We start from the raw sequence: 20,224 nt of genomic DNA on the forward strand, positions 1-20,224 counted from the left end.
TAGGGTGTAACCTAGATTGGTATCCAGGGTCTGATGAAGGAATAGTCATGCAGTTTTACCCATTAACCTTTCGTATGCTTTGTCCCAGATCAGTCCAAAATTTAAGGTTATTTTTTGTGGTCTTTCCAGTGGTTAGATTGACCTGAAATTTGGTATACATATGTAGACTAGATGAAATGCAAGTACAGTCAACAAAAAAGCTTGTGTTAAATTTGTGTAAACGAAAACATATATGATAGAAGCAAAAGTCACTGTTAGAGTAAAAACGTTTAATTTATTTATCTTAAATTGTATATCGACTTGAAGTTACCCTCATTCATGCAACAGATTGTATTTTTTTTTGTAAATTGTATCAAAATCGAATTATTACTAATCTTATCACATTAACAGCTTTTGTGTTGTGAAAATAAATTATTATTCTAAAAAATTGAAGACATTTTGTTCTGTAAATTTCACTTCTAAGGAATGTGTTTAGTAGCTCTGGGTCATTTTATTTTGAAGTCGCATCCTTCGAAACACCATCTAGAAGGCCAGTGCCATCTAGTTCCGAAAAATGGAAACTTTGACGTTAACTCCACATTTTCTCTAGTAAATTTATTGTGCTTTAACCTTCTTCGATTTTGTTTCTTTTTTAACCTTACTAACTTTACTTCCTACAAATAAGCTCTTAATAAACCTAAATAAGGCTTTTAATATTTTTCCTAAGATATACAGAACGGCTAGTATCACGACGAGTTGATCAAACATGTAGCGTTCGTACCATTGGTAGTGGCGCGATGGTGACCGCAAATGATAAGCACCTAGAACAAAAAAGGAAAAGTTATATGCTACTCGCTAATAGATGGCGTTAATATTATTGTTTTACTTTTTTAGAATCTCTAGGGGGAGGGGGGGAGGTGCCCCTCCCTGCTCACCCCTGGCGACGCCCATGGTCTCTTTGCAGATGTTATTCCTAGTGTTGGAAGTTGTGTTTCGATAGCAGGGTACAGAATATTGGAGTTTCTATATTTAGTCACTAGATAGCGCTAATAGTAGCTAAACTACACTTTCAATACTGCCATCAACAAGAGTGAAAGAGACCACTTTTTTACAAGCTTTTAATTTTACGTAGTGTTGAAGACTGAAGATTCTATGACATACAGTCATAAATTACTGTAGTATAGTATAGTGCTTTATTTGAGACCGATTAGAAATAGAAAACTGTGATAAACCCGGAACTAAAATTTTCCATTTAAAAACTTTATCAAAGATCTGTTACTTAGAAAGAACGTATCCCTCTCGTTTTATTGTTAATACCGAACTTTACAATGTTTAAGACAGCGTCGCTAAATTTAATTATTTGAGAGAATGCACTGATGCTCTACGAGAGCGTAAGTCGAGAGTGCCTCATATAAAATTTAAAAACTTTAAACTCATAAACAAAAGGAAGGACATAGTGGCTTTGAACCTTAAGTGTGGTTTTAGTCACGCTTTCGCCAGCGCGGATGGTAGCGCAGGCCGTAAAACTATGTAACCGATCTCTAAAATGTATTAATTTAACGATTTACATAAGCAGGGCCATCTAGTCCAACCTGATGGTACTACTTTCCGAAAATCTACGAAATGATGTATTTAATTAATTAGTTCTGTAAACAACCCAAAGAGCGTTGTTAAACTAGTATATAAGGATTGTCTCTTAGAAATAAAAGCCCTTTTTTTGCTATCACCAACTGAAGCGGTCGGCACCAAACCCTTTAATCTGCATTTTTTATTCTTCCCAGAATTACCCAAATTTAACACGATCAAACGAAACGAACGTTAAATTATGTAACGATTAACAATCCAAGAGACGCAAAGCTCTTGGCCCGCGACGGTTACCAACTGCGCTGCCGAAAGCGTCACTGTAAAACGCTACACTAAGGCGACTCAATAAAAAAAAAACAACTGAAGCTACTCATCACGAGATGGCGCTTTTATTTGTTACACGTTTTGAGTGACTAATTAGCTAAACTATTATTTTCTCAAGTTTTACCTTGCGTTTCGATAGCTGTCTCCACGTAGTGTGAGATTAGCTTTGAAGGCTCGACGGGCCGATTATGGAACACCTTGGACAGATGTTTTGCTCTCTTGTAGTAACTGAAAAAAAAAGTTAACATGTAAGCTTGCATGTAAGGTACTACATGGTACCTACTACTAACGACTAAATATACTTCAATAAATAAACAGCCAGATTGGTTAGTTTTTTTTTAAATAATTTAGCAGTACATTTGTTAGATAACTGTTGAACGTTTAATTTACACCAGAGATGTGCGAGGAATGTGTTTGTCATGAATGAAAAATTGGGTGCCCGAAATGAGAGATCGGTTGGTTTATTAGACCTTTTACTCCGAACACGATTGCAATAGAACAGTGACAAACAAACTTAAAAACATTATTTATATTGATGCGCGATACGCCACCACATTTTGTGTTTTATTTTGTAACTAATGAGGTTCATGAATGTCAACGGGCATCGATCATTTTGATTATTAGCAAGCTATCTAATTCAGCAGGTGAACTATAGATGGCGCTGTATCGAACAATGAACCAATAGAAACGCTTCATTTACACATCCTCGCTCCGCTCAGCTGTTTCCACTAGAGATGTGCTGTGCGACGATGTGTTAATAAAGCGTTTCTATTTGTTACTCAAAAACATTCCTCGCAACGCAACACATCCTTGCACATTGGTGGAAACGTTGCTTAACTATGGGTGAAGGTCTAAGAATTGAATAAGATTTACTGTCTTGCACGAAAAAAGTATAGATTTAGATTAGACATATCTCCTACGGGATGTTGACTGTAATTTCTGGTATTTAAAAATCTCAATGGCCGACCTGTCATTGCCAAGGATCTCCTTCAGCGCGTCTTCGAACGCCGCAGCGGACCAGGGTCGGAAAGGTACTCTGAGCGCGTAGCCCGCCACGACGGAACGGAAGGCATTGGTGCTCTGGTCGCCGTAGACAGGGATGCTGAGGAGTGGGACACCAGCGTTGACGGCTTCTAATGCTGACAGCATCCCTCCGTGCGTGATGAACAGCCGGACGTTGGGGTGCGCTGGGGATGACGATTAACCGACTTCAAAAAAAGGAGGAGGTTATAAATTCGGTTGTAATATTATATAATGTTTGTTACCTCAGAACTCCGTCATTATATGAATTTGTTTTTTTTTTTTCTTAGGAACTCCGTCATTTATGAACCGATTTGTCTAGGAATGCTTTCAATTAGGTCCCATAAGCAGCAAATTAGGATCTGATGATCGGATCTTAAGGAAATCGAGGGAACTCTTCAAATATTGTAGGGACACCTATGGTAATTTGGATATATTTAGCAGTAACTCGTGCATTTGCTATTGAAAATCATCATTTGGTGAAGTGAAATTGATGATGAAGACCACAGTTGACCATCAGAGTTACTACTCAATAACAAGTATTTCACGGGTTGAATTTTAATTACTTTGACACAGTTGCTAAGCAATTTATGCTCCTCGTAATGCATATGGTAAAACGGGTGGTGATCCGAAGCACCAGGACTCCTCAATAATGAACGTCTCCGCATCGGAAAAAGCAATCGTTCGTAAAAGGTGACGAGCAGTTGATATTAAACTATAGTATCTTATATTATTTACACCAAAAAGCGTGAAAAAAAAATTTTATAACAAAAAATTGAACCGACTACAAAAAACCATGAAAATATTTTTCTACCAGTCTGAAGTCGGACGGTGCCTCAGCACGAGCCAGCAGGAGTGATTGAAGCCCAATATAAAGTGCGTAATTGAGGTAGGTGACTATAGGTCCACTCCTGCTGGCTCGTGCTGAGGCACCGACCGACTTCAGACTGGTAGAAAATTATTTTCATGGTTTTTTGTAGTCGGTTCAATTATTTGTTATAAAATTGGTTTCACATTTGAGTTCGACATGTTTCTGGGTAATTCGTATCCCTTCTTCCCGGAGTAACGCGACTCGGCGGCTGCTGTAACACGCCCACCGCGCGCTACCGCCAGCTCGCACGACTGAGTTGCACCGGGAAGAAGGGCTAAGAATTAGCCCGAAACATGTCGAGCTAAGCTCGATTTAAGATGCGAGTTCGGTTTTATAATATGAGTGAGTCTCACGGTAGTTTCATATTATATCCCACTTTTTCAATAGATCATCATAATCATCTAAGCATATATGTATATGTTACGTCCATTACAAAGCCTTCTTTCAGAATGAGAGGGCTTGGGCCATAGTTTCCACGTAGGCCCAGTGCGGAACTGGGAACTTCAGACACACCATTAAATTTCTTCGCCTGTGTGTGCAGGTTTCCTCACGATGTTTTTCTTCACCGTAAAAGTTATGGTAAACGGGTGGAGTCGCGGGCAACTGCTAGTACTTTCTAAATCATCAACATCATATCAGCCGTAGGACGTCCACTGTTGGACATAGGCCTCCCCCATAGACCTCAAGTTGCCTCGGTTGGAAGCGGCTTCTCTCATCTCATTGGTGGTCCAACGCTGCGCTTGCCGATCCGCGGTCTCTGCTCGAGAACCTTTCGACCCCAACGGCCATCCGTTCCCCGTGCTATATGGCCTGCCCATTGCCACTTCAACGAGCTAATTCGCTTGGCTATGACGGAACCCTGAGAGGTCCTGTAGAGAAACCCCGAGCATAGCTCTCTCCATAGCTCGCTGAGCTGATATAGTGAAGCACCACGTCTCGCATTCAATGTCATCACCGGCAGCACACGTTGGTCACTTTCTAAATACTCACCCAAAATGCTGGGCTGGGGCATCCAGGGTCTAACATGCACATTCTTCGGCAGCCCTTCGATGGGTTCCTCGAACTTCCACAGCACCGTGTACGGGAGGGCTCCGAGAACCCTGATGAGGTCCTGCCTCTGCTCTAAAGGTATCGCCGCAGACTTGACGACAGAACCCATGCTGAAGTACACCACGCCTTGTGGAGAGCCGTCCAAGAGGTCTTGGAGGTCCTGCATTATGATAAATAAACAGGAAGTTTAAGTTGGCTTCGTCAGTATAAGAATCTGACTCAACATTTCCGGTCTTCTCGATGTCCATTCAGCTTACCTTAGGTAGCGGTGGAATCTTCATGTCAATATGGTACCCAGCTATTTGCACCACGTTGGGGGGCAGACTCTGGGCGGTCGACATGGAGGGGTGCGAGTTGCTGAACAGGATGGATACGTTGTAGAGAGCGTCCATGTAGGGGGGAAGAGTCACGCCGCGGGCCTCCGCGATCGGCCCGAAGAGGGAGTGGTAGAGAGCCTCGTTGCTGGCTTGGTCTAACCTGGAATTTGTTGAATTTGCGGTTATTATGGCGAGGATAAGAACTATATGTGAAATATGGGCTTCAGACGTATTGTCTAACGAGCTGAAGTTCGCGATACCATTCACCATCCCTTTCTGCCCTCTTCTTATGCCGTGTTGCAGAGAGAAGTGGTGAAAACGATTGTGATTTCAAGTGTCTTAGACTAAGGCCTCTGTAATTTAAATCCCTAGCTGATTTTTTGGTTTCAGATCATTAACGCATGCGCATTAAATACGGCGGTTAAAACGTTTCACAGTCCAATTAGTCCACTGATACTTTATAGTACGCTACGTTACGTATTGCCATCAATCATCCCAGCCTATATACGTCCCACTGCTGGGCACAGGCCTCCTCTCAGAACAAGAGGGCTTGGGCCATAGTTCCCACGCGGGCCCAGTGCGGATTGGGAATTTCACACGCACCATTGAATTGCTTCGCAGATTTGTGCAGGTTTCCTCACGATGTTTTCCTTCACCGCAAAGCTCGTGGTAAATTTCAAATGTAATTCCGCACATGAATTTCGAAAAACTCAGAGGTGCGAGCCGGGGTTTGAACCCACGACCCTCTGCTTGAGAGGCGATAGGTCAAACCACTAGGCCACCACGGCTTTTTTAATCAATGGCAAGAGATAATACATGCACCAAGCTTTACTTGCACTCTTAGCCATGATGGTCTTCCCGGTCATAACTTACTCACCAAGTCCCGAAGGTCATGCCGGCGGTGATAAACGTGTTCATCAGACGCTGCCACAGACTCATGGGGATCGGGAACTCTGCAAGTAAGGCGGGTATGATGGCGGTGGTCCTGATGTCATCCACCAGGGACTCCATGTGGCTGCTCATGACTGTACCGCTGAGTAAGATCCAGGGTACCCGGAGCGCTGCCGCGATGCTGCAAAGGATGGATGAAGATGTAGATTAAAGCTAATGTCGGATTTAGAAGTTTGAAGACCTTGGAGTAACGAAGGAGACAAAGTCTCTAAGGCGAGAAAAGACTGTTGAAACACTTTTTTTAAAATCTTTATTATATAGGTGCATAGTGCCGCATGGCCTTTCATAAATCCGGTCCTGATAAAAGTAAAGGGATATTTGATTGGTTTCCGTTAGCAAAAGGAACGTGTTAGTTTAGCTATATGGAGTTTTTGTTTAAAGCTACTACATTGTGGGCACGTAAGTCCGTGGCGTGCATGTACGAGGTTCTCGATTTGGTAGAACCAATGTGTAGGACAGTGAATTAAACTGAAAAAAAGAGCAGGCTCACCCAGCATTAACGTCAGAGAAGAACCACTCGCTGACAACGGCGTCGAAGTCCTCCTTCTTCAGGATATTTTGGAGCTCCGGCGTCTCCATGGCTATGCTGATAATATCCCGGCCGTATGCGAGCACCTTTCTGAAGTCGCCTTTCGTAGCTGTGTTGATGATGTCCATGCCTGGAAGTAATAAACCACCTGCATTAATATCTGCCCCAGCGGAGCGTGGAAAAATATCTGATACGTCCTCTTCTTCTTTGTCGGATACTCTTGGCAGAGCAGTCGTGGTCACGTAGCACGTCGAACAATTCTACGCCAGTTCTCCCTGGCTTCGCTTCTCTGGCGCAAGTGTTGAGAGGAGTATTTGTTAGGGCTTTTATCTGGTCAGTCCAGCGCATGAGAGAACGTCCTCTTGATCTTTTCCCATTTACCCTTCCCTGCACCACAAGTCGCTCTATAGAGTGCTCCCCACGTCGAGTCACATGTCCGAAATATCGGAGGATACGATAGGTCCTAGCGGCCCTAGAAATAGAGTCGTATCAGATATTTATACACGCTTTGGTGCTGGTGAAAAACCAGGTAGTTTTTTCTTGAGGTGGAGTCGCATTAAAGGTCAAAGTAATTTTACCCAGCTATATGTCTTTAACTCTTTGGGGCTTACTACAGAGGATTCGAGAGGTTTCTTATCTACCCACAGTCATGTTTCAGGCATTTGCAGGAAAGCCAGGAGAGGAGCAGCATTGTCCCGTTAAGCTTTGCGGGGTGCTTGGGTCAGCGTTGTTTTCGTCCTTGACCAGCCCTAGCCGTTTAGCAAACTATAGTTTAAGTGTGCTGTAATTGGGGATGTCTAGACTTCATCTGCGAATAATTTAACTGTCTATCGCTTGCCCGCAGGAACAAGGTGTTCATTAAATAACTGAAACCTCAGACACCCCAAAAATATTTTTTCATTTTATGTCAGCTGATTGCATTTATTTTTGAATACTATCATTATTTTTAAAGATGTTCGTGTGTTTTTCTAAGTCAGTAGTTCTACTTCATTTCTAACTCTACACTTATAATTTGTATTTGTCATTGCGCTTTGACGTTTTGTTGCTATGTGTGTCTGTGTGTCTGTCTGTGGCACCGTCGCTTTTAAACGGGTGACCCGATTTGAATGCGTTTTTTTTGAAAGCAGGTTTTCTAGCAATGGTTCTTAATTCTTAGACAGACATGTTTAATCAAAATCGGTTTAGCCGTCTTTGAGATATTGAACTTCTAGTTCAGCTTATATTCAGTTTTAGTTTTATAATTGTACTTATGTATGTGTATATTTTATTTTTAACCACCAACGCAAAAAGAGGGGTGTTATGTTATAAGTTCGACCGCTATGTGTGTCTGTGTGTGGCACGGCACCGTAACTCTTAAACGGGTGAACCGATTTGAATGTGTTTTTTTTTTATTTGAATGCAGGGTTTTGTTTGTAATACATTTCGCGGAATATTATTTACCTACTTACAAAAAAGTGTGTCTCTACCTTCGAATATTTTCAGAGTTGCGTTGACGTTGACAACCCTCAATCCTTTTGCAGGCTTCATGATGTCAGGGTACGGAGTTACGTAGGTCACCTGAAATAATAACATATTTTTAACTAATCTTAATAATGCTGTTGGTGTCCAGGGCGGTGATCTGCGTGGTCGTTTGCCAGCTATTTGACATAAAAAAAACGGCCAAGAGCGTGTCGGACACGCTCAAAATAGGGTTCCGTAGCCATTACAAAAAAATTAAGTAATATTTTTCTAAGGATTTCGTATTGTGTAGGTTAGGTACTGTATCTTCCAAGTTTAGGTATATTTTTACCTTAGGCTGCTATTTACTCATAAACTACTAATAATTCTCAAGCAAACTTAGCCGTTATAGTTTTCCTTGAAAGTTTGATATACTTACTACCATCCTGAATTATTTGAAATTTTTCCACCCACCGGTTTAGATTTTAGAGGGGGGGGGGGGGACGCTCGATTTTAATGAAAATTTGCACTTTAAAGTTGAATATTCCGCAAACAAATCACTGAATCGAAAATTGTATTAGCAAACCCCAAATGGTTTTAAAATACCAATCCAACGATACCCCACACTATAGGGTTGGATGAGAAAAAAAAAACACCCCCACTTTACGTCTATGAGAGGTACCCTAAACATTTATTTTTTATTTTTTTACTGTACCATTTTGTCGGCATAGTTTACATATATATCTGTGCAAAATTACTGCTTCCTAGCATTGATAGTCCCTGAGCAAAGCCGAGGACGAACAGACAGACAGACAGACAGACATGGCGAAACTATAAGGGTTCCGTTTTTGCCATTTTAGCTCCGAAACCCTAACTAGCCTGTAAAAAATTCAAATTCAATTTAAAAAAAATAATAACACGCCCGTATTGGGCCTTTCTTATCAAAGAAAAGATAGAGTAATTTACTTAGTTTGAATTTTCCTATTAGCTAATAGTATTAGTATATTTCAGTACAAAATCGCTAATACTATTAGCTTGTACCTACTTTGTTATGCAATCGGGTTCAGAATGTCAATTATAATCTTGCCAAAATGTCTTCGAAAATGGGAAGTCAGAATGATTGTCAAGTAGGTACCTACTTAATAATGAGAAGTGAAAATAGGTAATATGAATTAGCGTCAGGGGGACGACCAGCAGGGCTACTACGAAACTCGTAACTCGAAATTCGTGTCGTGCGGTCCCTCTGACACTTATACTATTTAATACGAGAGCGAGAAGGACGGTACGATATGAACTTCGAGTTCCGAGTTTAGTAGTAGCCCTGCAGACACGAAGTTCGAATTTTGCACTTCGTAGTATTTAATAGGGCCAGTGCCCACCAGTTTAACGTACCTAACCTAATACTTCAGGATTGTATAAAACAAACCTAACCTAAACCCAACCCATAGGGTTCCACAGGATGTTACTGAAACTCTCGTATTAAATAATATTTAGCGTCAGCCTCAGATCGAGACGCCAGGTCCGAGTTTGCACCTCGTGATATTATAGGGCCCGAGACTGAATTGCCTAACGTTTCTGACACTTGCGATTGCAAGCAACTGACGAAATAACTGTCATTTGGACGTAGTTATGCAAACAGGAACCAACCCACGGGAGGTGTGGGTTGGTTCCTCTTTGCATAACTACGTCCTTTTCCCTTTTTTTTCGTAAGCCTACCGTCTCAAAATTATCGAGTTGATAGAGTGCATTTTGGTAACTTGTTGCATAGTTATTTCAACTTTGGGGGGAGGTGTGGGTTGGTCCCTCTTTGCATAACTACGTCCTTTTCCCTTTTTTTTCGTAAGCCTACCGTCTCAAAATTATCGAGTTGATAGAGTGCATTTTGGTAACTTGTTGCATAGTTATTTTATCTTTGGGGGTAGGTGTGGGTTGGTTCCTGTTTGCAGAACGTCCATTTGATTGTGAGCGCGAGTGCCAGAAACATTAGACAATACGGCCTCAGGATTTCAGGCTGGAATGTTCATGACCTCATGTCCAGCTTGCAACAGCGCATCCGCGATGCCCTTCCCGAGGATGTTGTGGCTGCGTGTGGGCACCGGGAACATGCAGAGGATTCGGTGGCCGTATGCCGTGGAGAGTGCCAGCAGGCAGAGCAGCAGGGGCAGCTTCATGGTGGCTGGAAGACAAGGGATTGTAAATAATATCGTACTCGTAAATGAACTAAAATATTTTTTATCTACACCATTATAGTAAATTCGCAATTATGCGTTCAAAAACCATAGGTAATGACCAGCATTACGACATTGGATTATATTATGAACACGGCTGTTTCGTAATGGACATCACCTCGCCACGCCCCCTCCCGCGCCCACGCTCACGCTCCTCGTCACGCGCCTCGCTACGCCTCGTTTCATAAACCCACACTCGTGTTTTAAGGACCCCTATTACGATACAGTTGCATAAAATACTAATTTGCTCACCCGCGCCCTTATGGTAGCTAATATGCATCTGCTAGCATGGTCTAACATCTGCTAGCATGGTGTACGGTTGTGTTGCTCTGAAGATGAGCTCTGGTTGAGTTCGAAATGCGTCAGTGTAGTGTGGTGGTGGTGATAGATGGGTTTGTGTGGTTTGTGTGTGTTCTTACATTGTGGAGGTTGAGGAACTGCATGAACACGCATCTTGCATAAAATTAGCTATCATAAAAGGTCGCGGGTGAGCAAAGATTTTTTTTTAGTTCAATGATATGGACCTCCGCAAAGTAACGCCTGATTCAATAAATTATTTAAATAATATTGTATTGTATAACTCTTTATCGTACATAACACATCACATATGAAAATAACAATTAGTAAAAAAGATGTACAAAGGATACAAAGGATAGGAGGGATGTCTAATAAATAAATAGATAAATAGGGTATGGACCCATAGGGTCCATAGTTCATGAAGTAATAGAAATAGAAATAGAAATCATTTATTCGTGACAAAGTAACGTAGCGTAACAAAAAGGTATTAAAAATTAAGAAAGTTGTACGAGTATGTCACGAAATGGTCCCAAATCAGCAAAAATTGCCGGTCTTGCGAACGGCGCAAGAATGCGGCGGCGGTGTAATGTTTGTCATACATAATGTATTGTTTTCCATACTTAACTCTTTTTACTCTTAGTTTAATTTCTACACTACTGTTTTTGACTACTCTTTTTTGACAGACTATAAATACATTAAATTGTTCGGAATAAGATATGATTAATAATATACCTAAGTAAAACAAACCTAACCTATATAGGTTAATAGAGTTCTACAAGATAACCATTAAATAATTTGATTTCTAAAAAAATATGTTTTCGACGGGAAAAAATTATGAATAACAAACATTATGACAAACATTACATTATGACTTGGCATAATTATGAGAGTAGATGCCAGATGGGCACCGAAATAAATCATCATGTCATGGGACAATTTACACCAATTGACCTAGTCCCAAACTAAGCAAAGCTTGTACTATAAATACTAGGCAACGAATAAACATACTTATATAGATAAGTTATCTATAGATAATTTTAGATTAGGTTACCATTACCACGAAAAAGTGCTCGTAGTTACGAAATAAAGAATTTTGGTGACAAAGTAGGAAATTTCATTAAACTTATCTGATTCAATGTACTTGACACGCACAGTCTCTTAAAATAATTTAATACAATTTTTTAGAAAAAGATATGTACAGTCGCTGACAAAATATCTTTACACTTTATTACCTTGTCGATGTTACTTCATGTTTGAACTTTGTATAAAATGGCATAAAGTGACAAGGTACTAAAGTGGAAAGATATCTTGGACCTCGAGTGTACCTTTTTATTGAAAATCCGGTGAAAATCCGAATCAAAAATGAAATGTACAAAAAGTATAAGAAGTGCTCGTATAATAGGTAGGTAAGACTAAGAAAACTAATACCGGCAAAAAACATTAAAAAGTGTGTTGTGAAAATAAACTTTTTTTTTATTAATAACTCATTTCACAGTATTCCTAGACGCTAGTCAGAGGTTTCCTTAGAAAATAATGAGCCAGTTTCCTAAAAATAGTACCTAGATTGTACAACAAGAGCATAAAACGAGCCATTTAACTGGAAAATGGGTTTAATGCTCGAGTTTTACACTGCTTTTCACTTCCATTGAGGGGAAATAAAATAGCAGCAGTGAAAACAATTGTTCACTTACTAGGTACCTTTTATTGTTCATGCTTTGCTATACTCGTATAATTATAAATTTTTAATTTTATTGTTTTTTTAGTTTAACATAAAATAAAAAATATTGAATAAATATATACTTAGAAACTTTTCTTTGTGTCTGTTGACACCTGATTACCTTGGTCTTAGACGAAGATTTAACTTTATGCACTAGAGCGTAAAAAATAATTTTATGTCGCCTAGATCCAGCATAAATACCTACCAACTTTACGAGGGTGAGAAGTGAAAAACAAATTTGTCGACAGTTAGATTATCATAAATTTTATTTGTTTGATTGATTAGAAAAAAATACGTGTCAATATTTTCTGACCATCTAACTGGCGGAATAAATAGCATAATATACTGAGCGGCAAAAAATCTGGCCCTCAAATGTATGCAGAAATATAGTAGATTATTGTTGTGGCCTGGAAGTAGCCAATTGCTGGCTGAGTATGAGTATTAAACGGACGAGCCTGCGAGTTCCAACAAAATATCTGATACCGCCCATTAGATTTGGCTGTATACGACTTGTGCCAACATTTCCATGGCCTTTTAAACTTAAAAAAAAAGTTGTGACTGATTGCAGGCGCGCTAATTTATTATTGTCGAGCTAGCGCGCCTGCAATCTTTTTAACTTTTTAATTTTTCGCTGACCATAAACTATGCACTTCACTTTCTGATATGTTAAGAATAATGTCAACTTTTACGGACATTTTTGAGAAAAGTAATTTTGTATGTAGAGTGGGCCAAATTTTGTGCCGCTGAGTATATTTTTTCACCAAGAAACTACCTCATTGGAGAGCCTTTTGGCTTGTAAAAGGAAAAAAATAGATTAGTTACTGGCTACTTACAGGTGCGTCGTGTCTTGCGCAGGTTTGATACCTACTCCAGTCACTATTATCGTTTCTTTATATTATGTTTAATATGAATGACTTAACTACCTTATCAGCTATCACAGATTACTTAGGAAACTCGTGTAGGACGTTGTTTACTACAGATAATTGTTATCTTAGGTTAAAAATAAAAAGATATCAAGTCAATAAACAATATGTTCTAATATCACCTTTAAGACAAAGGGATTTAAGCAAAACATGGATGAGTTGTGGTTTTCTTCTTGTTATTCTTTTGTTTTAAGTCATCGATACTTTTTTTTTAGTTTCTAGACGGCAAAAGATAATAATCCTTACTAATAATATTTCAGAATGGCGGTATTGTCCTCAGATTAAGAACATTTCTCTAAGGTATTGTCTAACGCGCTGACATTCGCGATCGCATACACCATTTAATTTTCTTTCTACCCTCATTCTATACCGTGTGACAGAAAGAAGCGGCAAAAACGATTGCGATTCTGACTACTTGATTATGACTATCATCATCAATCATCATCATCAATACATAGTATATAAAGATTTTTAAAAAAAGTAAAACCGACTCCAAAAAAATAAAAAAAACTATAAATGGGTTTTACGGGATAACCGTAAAAGTAACAAAAAATTTGGAATTGAAATAAAAAATACAAAAAGATTCCAAATAAACAATCTTAATTTGATTGCTTAATAACGACATCTCTTATTAAATATAATGACCCGGATAACTCACGTCTTAAATCGAGTTTAGCTCGACATGTTTCGGGCTAATCCGTAGCCCTTCGTCTTCGGAGCAACGCGACTCAGCGGCTGCTGCAACACGCGCACACGCGCGTTTGGGTGCGCGTGTTGCAGCAGCCGCTGAGTCGCGTTGCTCCGAAGACGTAGGGCTACGGATTAGCCCGAAACATGTCGAGCTAAACTCGATTTAAGACGTGAGTTATCCGGGTCATTATATTTAATATCAGTGAGTCTCACGGTAGTTTCATGTTCAAAACGACATCTCTTGTCCGGGTGAGCGGTTAGTTCCAATGGGGCGCTGAAAGTTTCTCGATGAGGGCTACAGCATAGATGCCGCTAGTGTCGCTGCTTAAGTGACTAAATAAGAAAACAAACAAGCTGACATATGTGGAGCATAAACCTCGGGGACGTTGTCTCAATCCCTCGCGTCTAGTCTGGGTCTTTTTCTCATTAAATAGGTAAACATATTTTACAATAGCTAATTTAATCAAAACGTCAAACAAACGAAACGCAAAACGCCTGCAGGAACAACTTTGAGCAACTCATATATAAACAGCGAACAGTGTATGTGTTGCGCGTTGCTCAGACATAGCTGCAGTGCACGTTTAGTTTCAGGGAAAAAGTAGGGTATAGTTTAGTTCAATAATAATATTTATGAACCACGGACCGGACTATAATGATAACAATTTTTCCTGATTATTATTTTTGTCCATGATAAGTTGATGGGATGGCTTGTACACGCGCAGTTACTTGGTAAGATATCGGTTGTACGTGGATGATATTATTGATGTTATCTATTTATCTAGCTGTAAGTATAAAAATAAAAATGAAATCGTCGCGTAAAAATTCAAACTGAAAACGGCTCGATTGATTTTATTTATATAGTATAAATATAAATTAAACACAAGTATTTTTAGGGCGCTTTAAAAACCCAATAAGCTTCTTAAAAACTATACGGGGCAACTCAGAGCACCCCAAAAAGTAGAACATGTCCTGGGAAAACAGAACGGTTGGCAAGCCCACCCTAAGGCTGCGTATCCACAAGAGATGTGTGAGGATGTGTTATAAAGAATGTGTTTGTCATGAACCAATAGAAACACTTCATCGCCTATACTCGCTCCGCTGAGCTGTTTCCATTAGAGCTGCGCTGAACGTCGATAGGTAAATGAAGAGTTTCTATTGGTTCATAACAAACCATTCCTCGCAACGTATCCTCGCACATCTCTGGAGGAGACACAGCCTAAGTTGATTGCCCAATCATAAAAAAATTGCGTATTTCACAATATGAAACCATTATGACAAATTGGCTTACTCATAATGACTTTACACACGCGAAATCATCGTGAGGTGGCATTTTACTTTATCCGTATTATTTTCGTATTTGATTACAGGTAACTCTAACTATTTACATAAGCCAATGACTAAGCGTTAGGTGCTTGTCTGACCACCGACCGAAGGTGAACGGGCTATAAGCTAGAATAATGGAAGAATCGACATTGTAGTTAATTAGCGGTTGTCATTTTTTATTACAAAATCTATTAAGCACTTTTTTCTTCAGAACATTCACTAAAATAACCGCTAAATATGTATTTATACGAAAATGCATTTTCAATTCATAGTATTCGAAATACTACTGATACAAAACGCCGTACCGTCGGTACCAATATTTGAAGTACCAAGCGGTACTTCAAATATCTGACGGCCTAATTACACTACTAGGGAGTAATTTAAATATAAATATAAAATACGTATTTGTATTTTAAATACTACTCAATCATGGTCGCTTCGCTGCAATAAACTGTGGAGAGAGAGAGAGAGAGAGAGAGAGGGAGAGGGAGAGAGAGAAAGAGACAAATAGAGACAGAGAGAGAGAGAGAGAGTTCTTGTTCTCGCCAGTATTGTGAATAACCAGCGATTAAAAACTAACTCTGACATGTAATTTATTTTATTTTGATTATGTAATATAATAGTATTTTATGCAACTGTATCGTAATAGGGGTCCTTAAAACATGAGTGTGGGTTTATGAAACGAGGCGTACCCGAGATTCATAATAGGGTCACATGAGTGTTTTAAGGCCTAGTTACGTACAGTTGCATACAATATTTTATCTATATCATATGTATTCAAGAACCATTGAGAATGACCTGCATTAACGAGAACTAGGTAGGTATGTCTGCCCCACAAGCTGCGCCCGCTGCACGCGCGACGACCTGCTGCTGCACGTGGTTGCGGCGCCCCCCCCCCGTGCTGTAATGATGTATGAAATCTCATTACGATACAGATTTCTGTATTGTAATGACCATTACGATACAGCCGTGTTCATAATAGAATCCAATGTCGTAATGCTGGTCATTACCTATGGTTTTTGAACGCATAATTGAGGATTTACTATAAGTATGGGTGTAGATAAAATATTTTTATTTAATTGTTGTCATTATGAAGCTATGAGTTTTGAAATTAAATAATTATTATTATTAACTTTCACTATATGCATCTCTTTCACTGACACGGGTTCTATATCTATTGTTCGTCTCTTGAGCGAATTGATAGCTTAGCTTCCTCGTCAGCGGTGGGACAAGTTCCTAAATATATTCATAAATCCTTGTGCGATATCCTGATATTGATATCGTATCAAATAGTAAATTCAATTATGATTTGATATATCTAAAGTAGGTAGGTACGCGTCTAGACGTTCCTCGAAAGCATAAAAACATTCTTGAAAGCGATCAAGATGCTCGTTTGGTTTTTGTTCTAGTTAGTTTAATGACTAAATAATTAAATAATATGGACTTATTTCAGAATGAGTGTTTCGTTATGTTGTTCCCGTGTGGAAATATGGAAGGTTCGAAATAGTCGATGGTTTAGATGTTAATCGTATTCCGGTAGATGGCGGTAAATGTCAACGTTAAAATTGGCGAAAATATTGTCAAAATGGGGACTATCGTTATTTTTCTTTTTAAATGGCGCCACTGTTGCGTGAGGTTTTCAAGTGTGGCTTTTAAAGTCTGTTATTACGGGCGTGAAAACAAAGTTAAGATTATAATTAAAATCATATTTAATACACTTTAAAACTGTACCAAAAAAATATCGAGCAACCACAGTGTTGCGTAGACCCGTTTTCTTCGGAAAAAAAGGCAGGACAAAGGTTTTCGAAAGACAAAACTGTCTCAAAACACAGACATTCATTGCCCCGTAACGCATAATTGCCATAATTAATTTCAGGTAATGCAAAATATTCACAAAGTTATTCTAATTATAAATAAACCCGCGTAGCTCACCCAAAAACTATGAGATTTGACATTTCGGAGACCTCACGCTATACTAGCGCATCCAGCGGCGAATTCATACGCGATAGCCCTCATTGAAATACATGGGTAGATCGTGTTAATAGAAAACAAAGACTTCTTTCATACAATAAAACTTATCACTTCATTCTGTAAATAGCTACATTTAATATACATATACACAATTGAGTCGTGTGCTGGTGTGGGATGCTACTTGTGTAGACACACTAGCACCGTCCCATGTCCGCGGAACAGCTAAATAGTCAAGCTGTAGAGCTACTACGAAATTCGAGTCGAAGTTCGTATCTTACCGTCCCGCCGACGCTTATATTATTTAATGCGAGAGTGAGAGAGACGGTACGATTTTAATTTTTAATTTCTTCGATTTTCGAATTTCGCAGTAGCCCTACTGCTGCAGCAGCAGAAGCGGCGGAAAAACTCAAGGTAAACAAATACATGTCTCGGCCCTGGGGGGCTTTACGAAAATCGTATTTCGTATCGTACCGTCGCTCTCACTCTCATATTAAATAATCTCTCGTGTTAAAGCGTCAGGGGACGGGAAGATACGTTCGGATTTTGCACTTTGTAGTATAGAGCCTGAATACAACTCTGTTCCATTCCGTGTTGAGACCTTAGGTCCGTGGGGGCTTACTTAATCTTTACGAAGAATTGTCAAAACGGCTATCGGATACCACAGGGGACCAGAGAGCTGGCAGCTTCCTCGCACAACGTAAGCATTGCTATACAGCGAAGAAATGCTGCCAGCATCTTTGGGTCCAGCCGCGGGGGGATTCTTGTACAAATTTTTTCTACTGATAGTTTAGTTATTAGTTACTTTTATTTTACTTTTAGTAATCATTTTAACTTAGTTTAAGATATTAAATATTTATTTATTTACTTATTTGTGATATTTTTTTTTAGTTATTGGTATAAATATATTATGATTATGATTATTATGTACCTAATGTAAGTATTTATTTATGCAAATTATAACGTAATATATTTCAATAAAAGGCTGAATATAGACAGGCAATAAGCGTACTGAGTGAGGTTATGATTATCTTACGCTAGCAAATCGCTGAAACAGCAATCTCTTGTTATGTTCCTGAGACTCTTTGCATAAACAAATACCTATAAATACTTCTAAATAATACTTTAATTCATGAACTTAAAAATGCAATACTCACGTTGATTCAACACTTCACTGCTCTTATGCGTAGATTATGTCATACTCGTACAAAACACCTAACCAACGTGATTTTAACCTTGACATTTACCTTTTAATCTTTAACACCATAGTGCAATCAGCAACTTTAAGGTTTAAATCATACAGTTAAAATCACAATAGCTTCAAAATCATACTTATCACCTTCTTGTACTCGACAATATGAATTAGTAAACAAATAGTTACAAGTATATAAACGTTGTAAGTATAAGAGCTTCAGCTATACTTACGCTCTTTTCAAAATGGGTTGGTATGTTGGTGCTTCCAATGAGGAAACTGAATAGTTCCACTACCAGCTACACGATGGCGCCACTTTTTATGACAATACTTCTATCACTTTTGTATAACGAACGAATTAGATGCATCAGAAAAGGCGTTGTTAAATTGACATCCATCAGCATATGTCAATAGCCTAAATAGGACTGCTGTATTTTTCCATCAAAATATGCACGAATTTGTGAATCTGTTTGATTTTGTTTAACGCCATCTAACGATCGGTAGCATACATAATGAAATTTTCGTGAACATAGGAATAGGAATATCTTATTTTCTAGCATCTCCAGTGGTCCGTTTTGGGAAAATAGATCGATCTAACTACGGGAAGAAAGTTTAAAATGTTAAAATTGACTTAAGATTTGATTTAATCAGTTCTTTTTTACATAAAAAATTAAAAAATCTTTAAAAGCAACGTGAGACGATTACACGATTAATTTTATGAAGAACTAGCGTAGGAATTACTAATGCGTGCAAGCAGCACTTATGTACTATTGTAGAACAGACGATGCCATTTGAAATAATTTTGTTCTTGGCAAATAATTGACATATACACGCGTACTTTAATTACTAGATAAGAAAAATGCAAAAATATCAGAGTAACTACAAACTGTCGTTGGTGCGACAGAATGCTAATGTGGTTACACTCATTTTCGTTGGTGCGAAAATGAGATTAGCATTGGTGCGGCGGTATTTTCGCTTTTGTTAAGTTGGTGTTGGTGCGTTAACGAGAATCAGGGCTATCGTTTTTTGTCCCACTAGATGGCGCACTGTTGCGTGAGGTTTTTAAGTATGGCTTTCAAAGTCTGTTATTACGGGCGTGAAAACAAAGTTTAGGTTAAAATCATATTTAATACACCTACTGTACCATAAAAATATCGAGCATGCCACAGTGTTGCATAGTCCCCGTTTTGTTCGAAAAAAGGGAGGACAAAGGTTTCCGAAAGGCAAAACTGTCTCAAAACACAGACATTCATTGCCCCGGAATGCATATTTGCCATAATTAATTTCAGATATTGCAAAATATTCTCAAAATTATTCTTATTATAAATAAACCCGCGTAGCTCACCCAAAAAGTATGAGATTTGACATTTCGGAGACCTCAGCTCACACGTGGGCGAAGTTCATACCGTTACCCTCATTAATAGTCGTTGGAGCGACAAAATGTTCATGTTACCTTTATTTTCATTGGTGCAAAAATGAGATGAGGCATAGGTGAGGTGTGGCAGTATGTACATGTTCGTTACGTTGGTGCGTTAACGAGATTTGTCGTTGGAGCGACAAAATGTTCATGTTACCTTTATTTTCATTGGTGCAAAAATGAGGATGAGGCATAGGTGAGGTGTGGCAGTATGTACATGTTCGTTACGTTGGTGCGTTAACGAGATTTGTCGTTGGAGCGACAAAATGTTCATGTTACCTTTATTTTCATTGGTGCAAAAATGAGATGAGGCATAGGTGAGGTGTGGCAGTATGTACATGTTCGTTACGTTGGTGCGTTAACGAGATTTGTCGTTGGAGCGACAATATGTTCATGTTACCTTTATT

The 20,224-nt window shown here is 39.0% G+C and overlaps 1 protein-coding gene across 3 annotated transcripts; it reads right to left on the reverse strand.

Annotated features, from left to right (window-relative positions):
• Positions 1–254: 254 nt before the first annotated feature.
• On the reverse strand, positions 255–18,449 carry LOC141442827 (UDP-glucosyltransferase 2-like). Of its 3 annotated transcripts, none has more exons than XM_074107949.1 (10): positions 18,366–18,449; positions 10,090–10,238; positions 8,092–8,182; positions 6,587–6,755; positions 6,023–6,217; positions 5,086–5,305; positions 4,769–4,988; positions 2,855–3,074; positions 2,012–2,115; positions 255–800 (listed from the first exon to the last, which is right to left on the reverse strand). In XM_074107949.1, the coding sequence occupies exons 2-10, from the start codon at positions 10,231–10,233 to the stop codon at positions 595–597; spliced, it is 1,569 nt and encodes a 522-aa protein (XP_073964050.1). In that variant the 5' UTR covers positions 10,234–10,238; positions 18,366–18,449; the 3' UTR covers positions 255–594. The 3 variants fall into 3 exon arrangements, with proteins under 3 accessions (XP_073964050.1, XP_073964048.1, XP_073964049.1); XM_074107947.1 differs by lacking the exon at positions 18,366–18,449 and adding an exon at positions 16,039–16,144; XM_074107948.1 differs by lacking the exon at positions 18,366–18,449 and adding an exon at positions 13,138–13,246.
• Positions 18,450–20,224: the final 1,775 nt, after the last annotated feature.

This window comes from Choristoneura fumiferana, chromosome 26, assembly GCF_025370935.1.
Source record: "Choristoneura fumiferana chromosome 26, NRCan_CFum_1, whole genome shotgun sequence".
Taxonomy (NCBI): Eukaryota; Metazoa; Arthropoda; class Insecta; order Lepidoptera; family Tortricidae; genus Choristoneura; species Choristoneura fumiferana.

Bases quoted from the DNA above. Each gene is read 5' to 3' on its own strand.
- LOC141442827 (XM_074107949.1), bottom strand. From the start codon at position 10,233: ATGAAGCTGCCCCTGCTGCTCTGCCTGCTGGCACTCTCCACGGCATAC. The intron at 6,218-6,586 runs GTGAGCCTGCTC...CATCCTTTGCAG, and splicing joins TTCTCTGACGTTAATGCTGG to CATCGCGGCAGCGCTCCGGG. The intron at 4,989-5,085 runs GTAAGCTGAATG...ATCATAATGCAG, and splicing joins AGATTCCACCGCTACCTAAG to GACCTCCAAGACCTCTTGGA.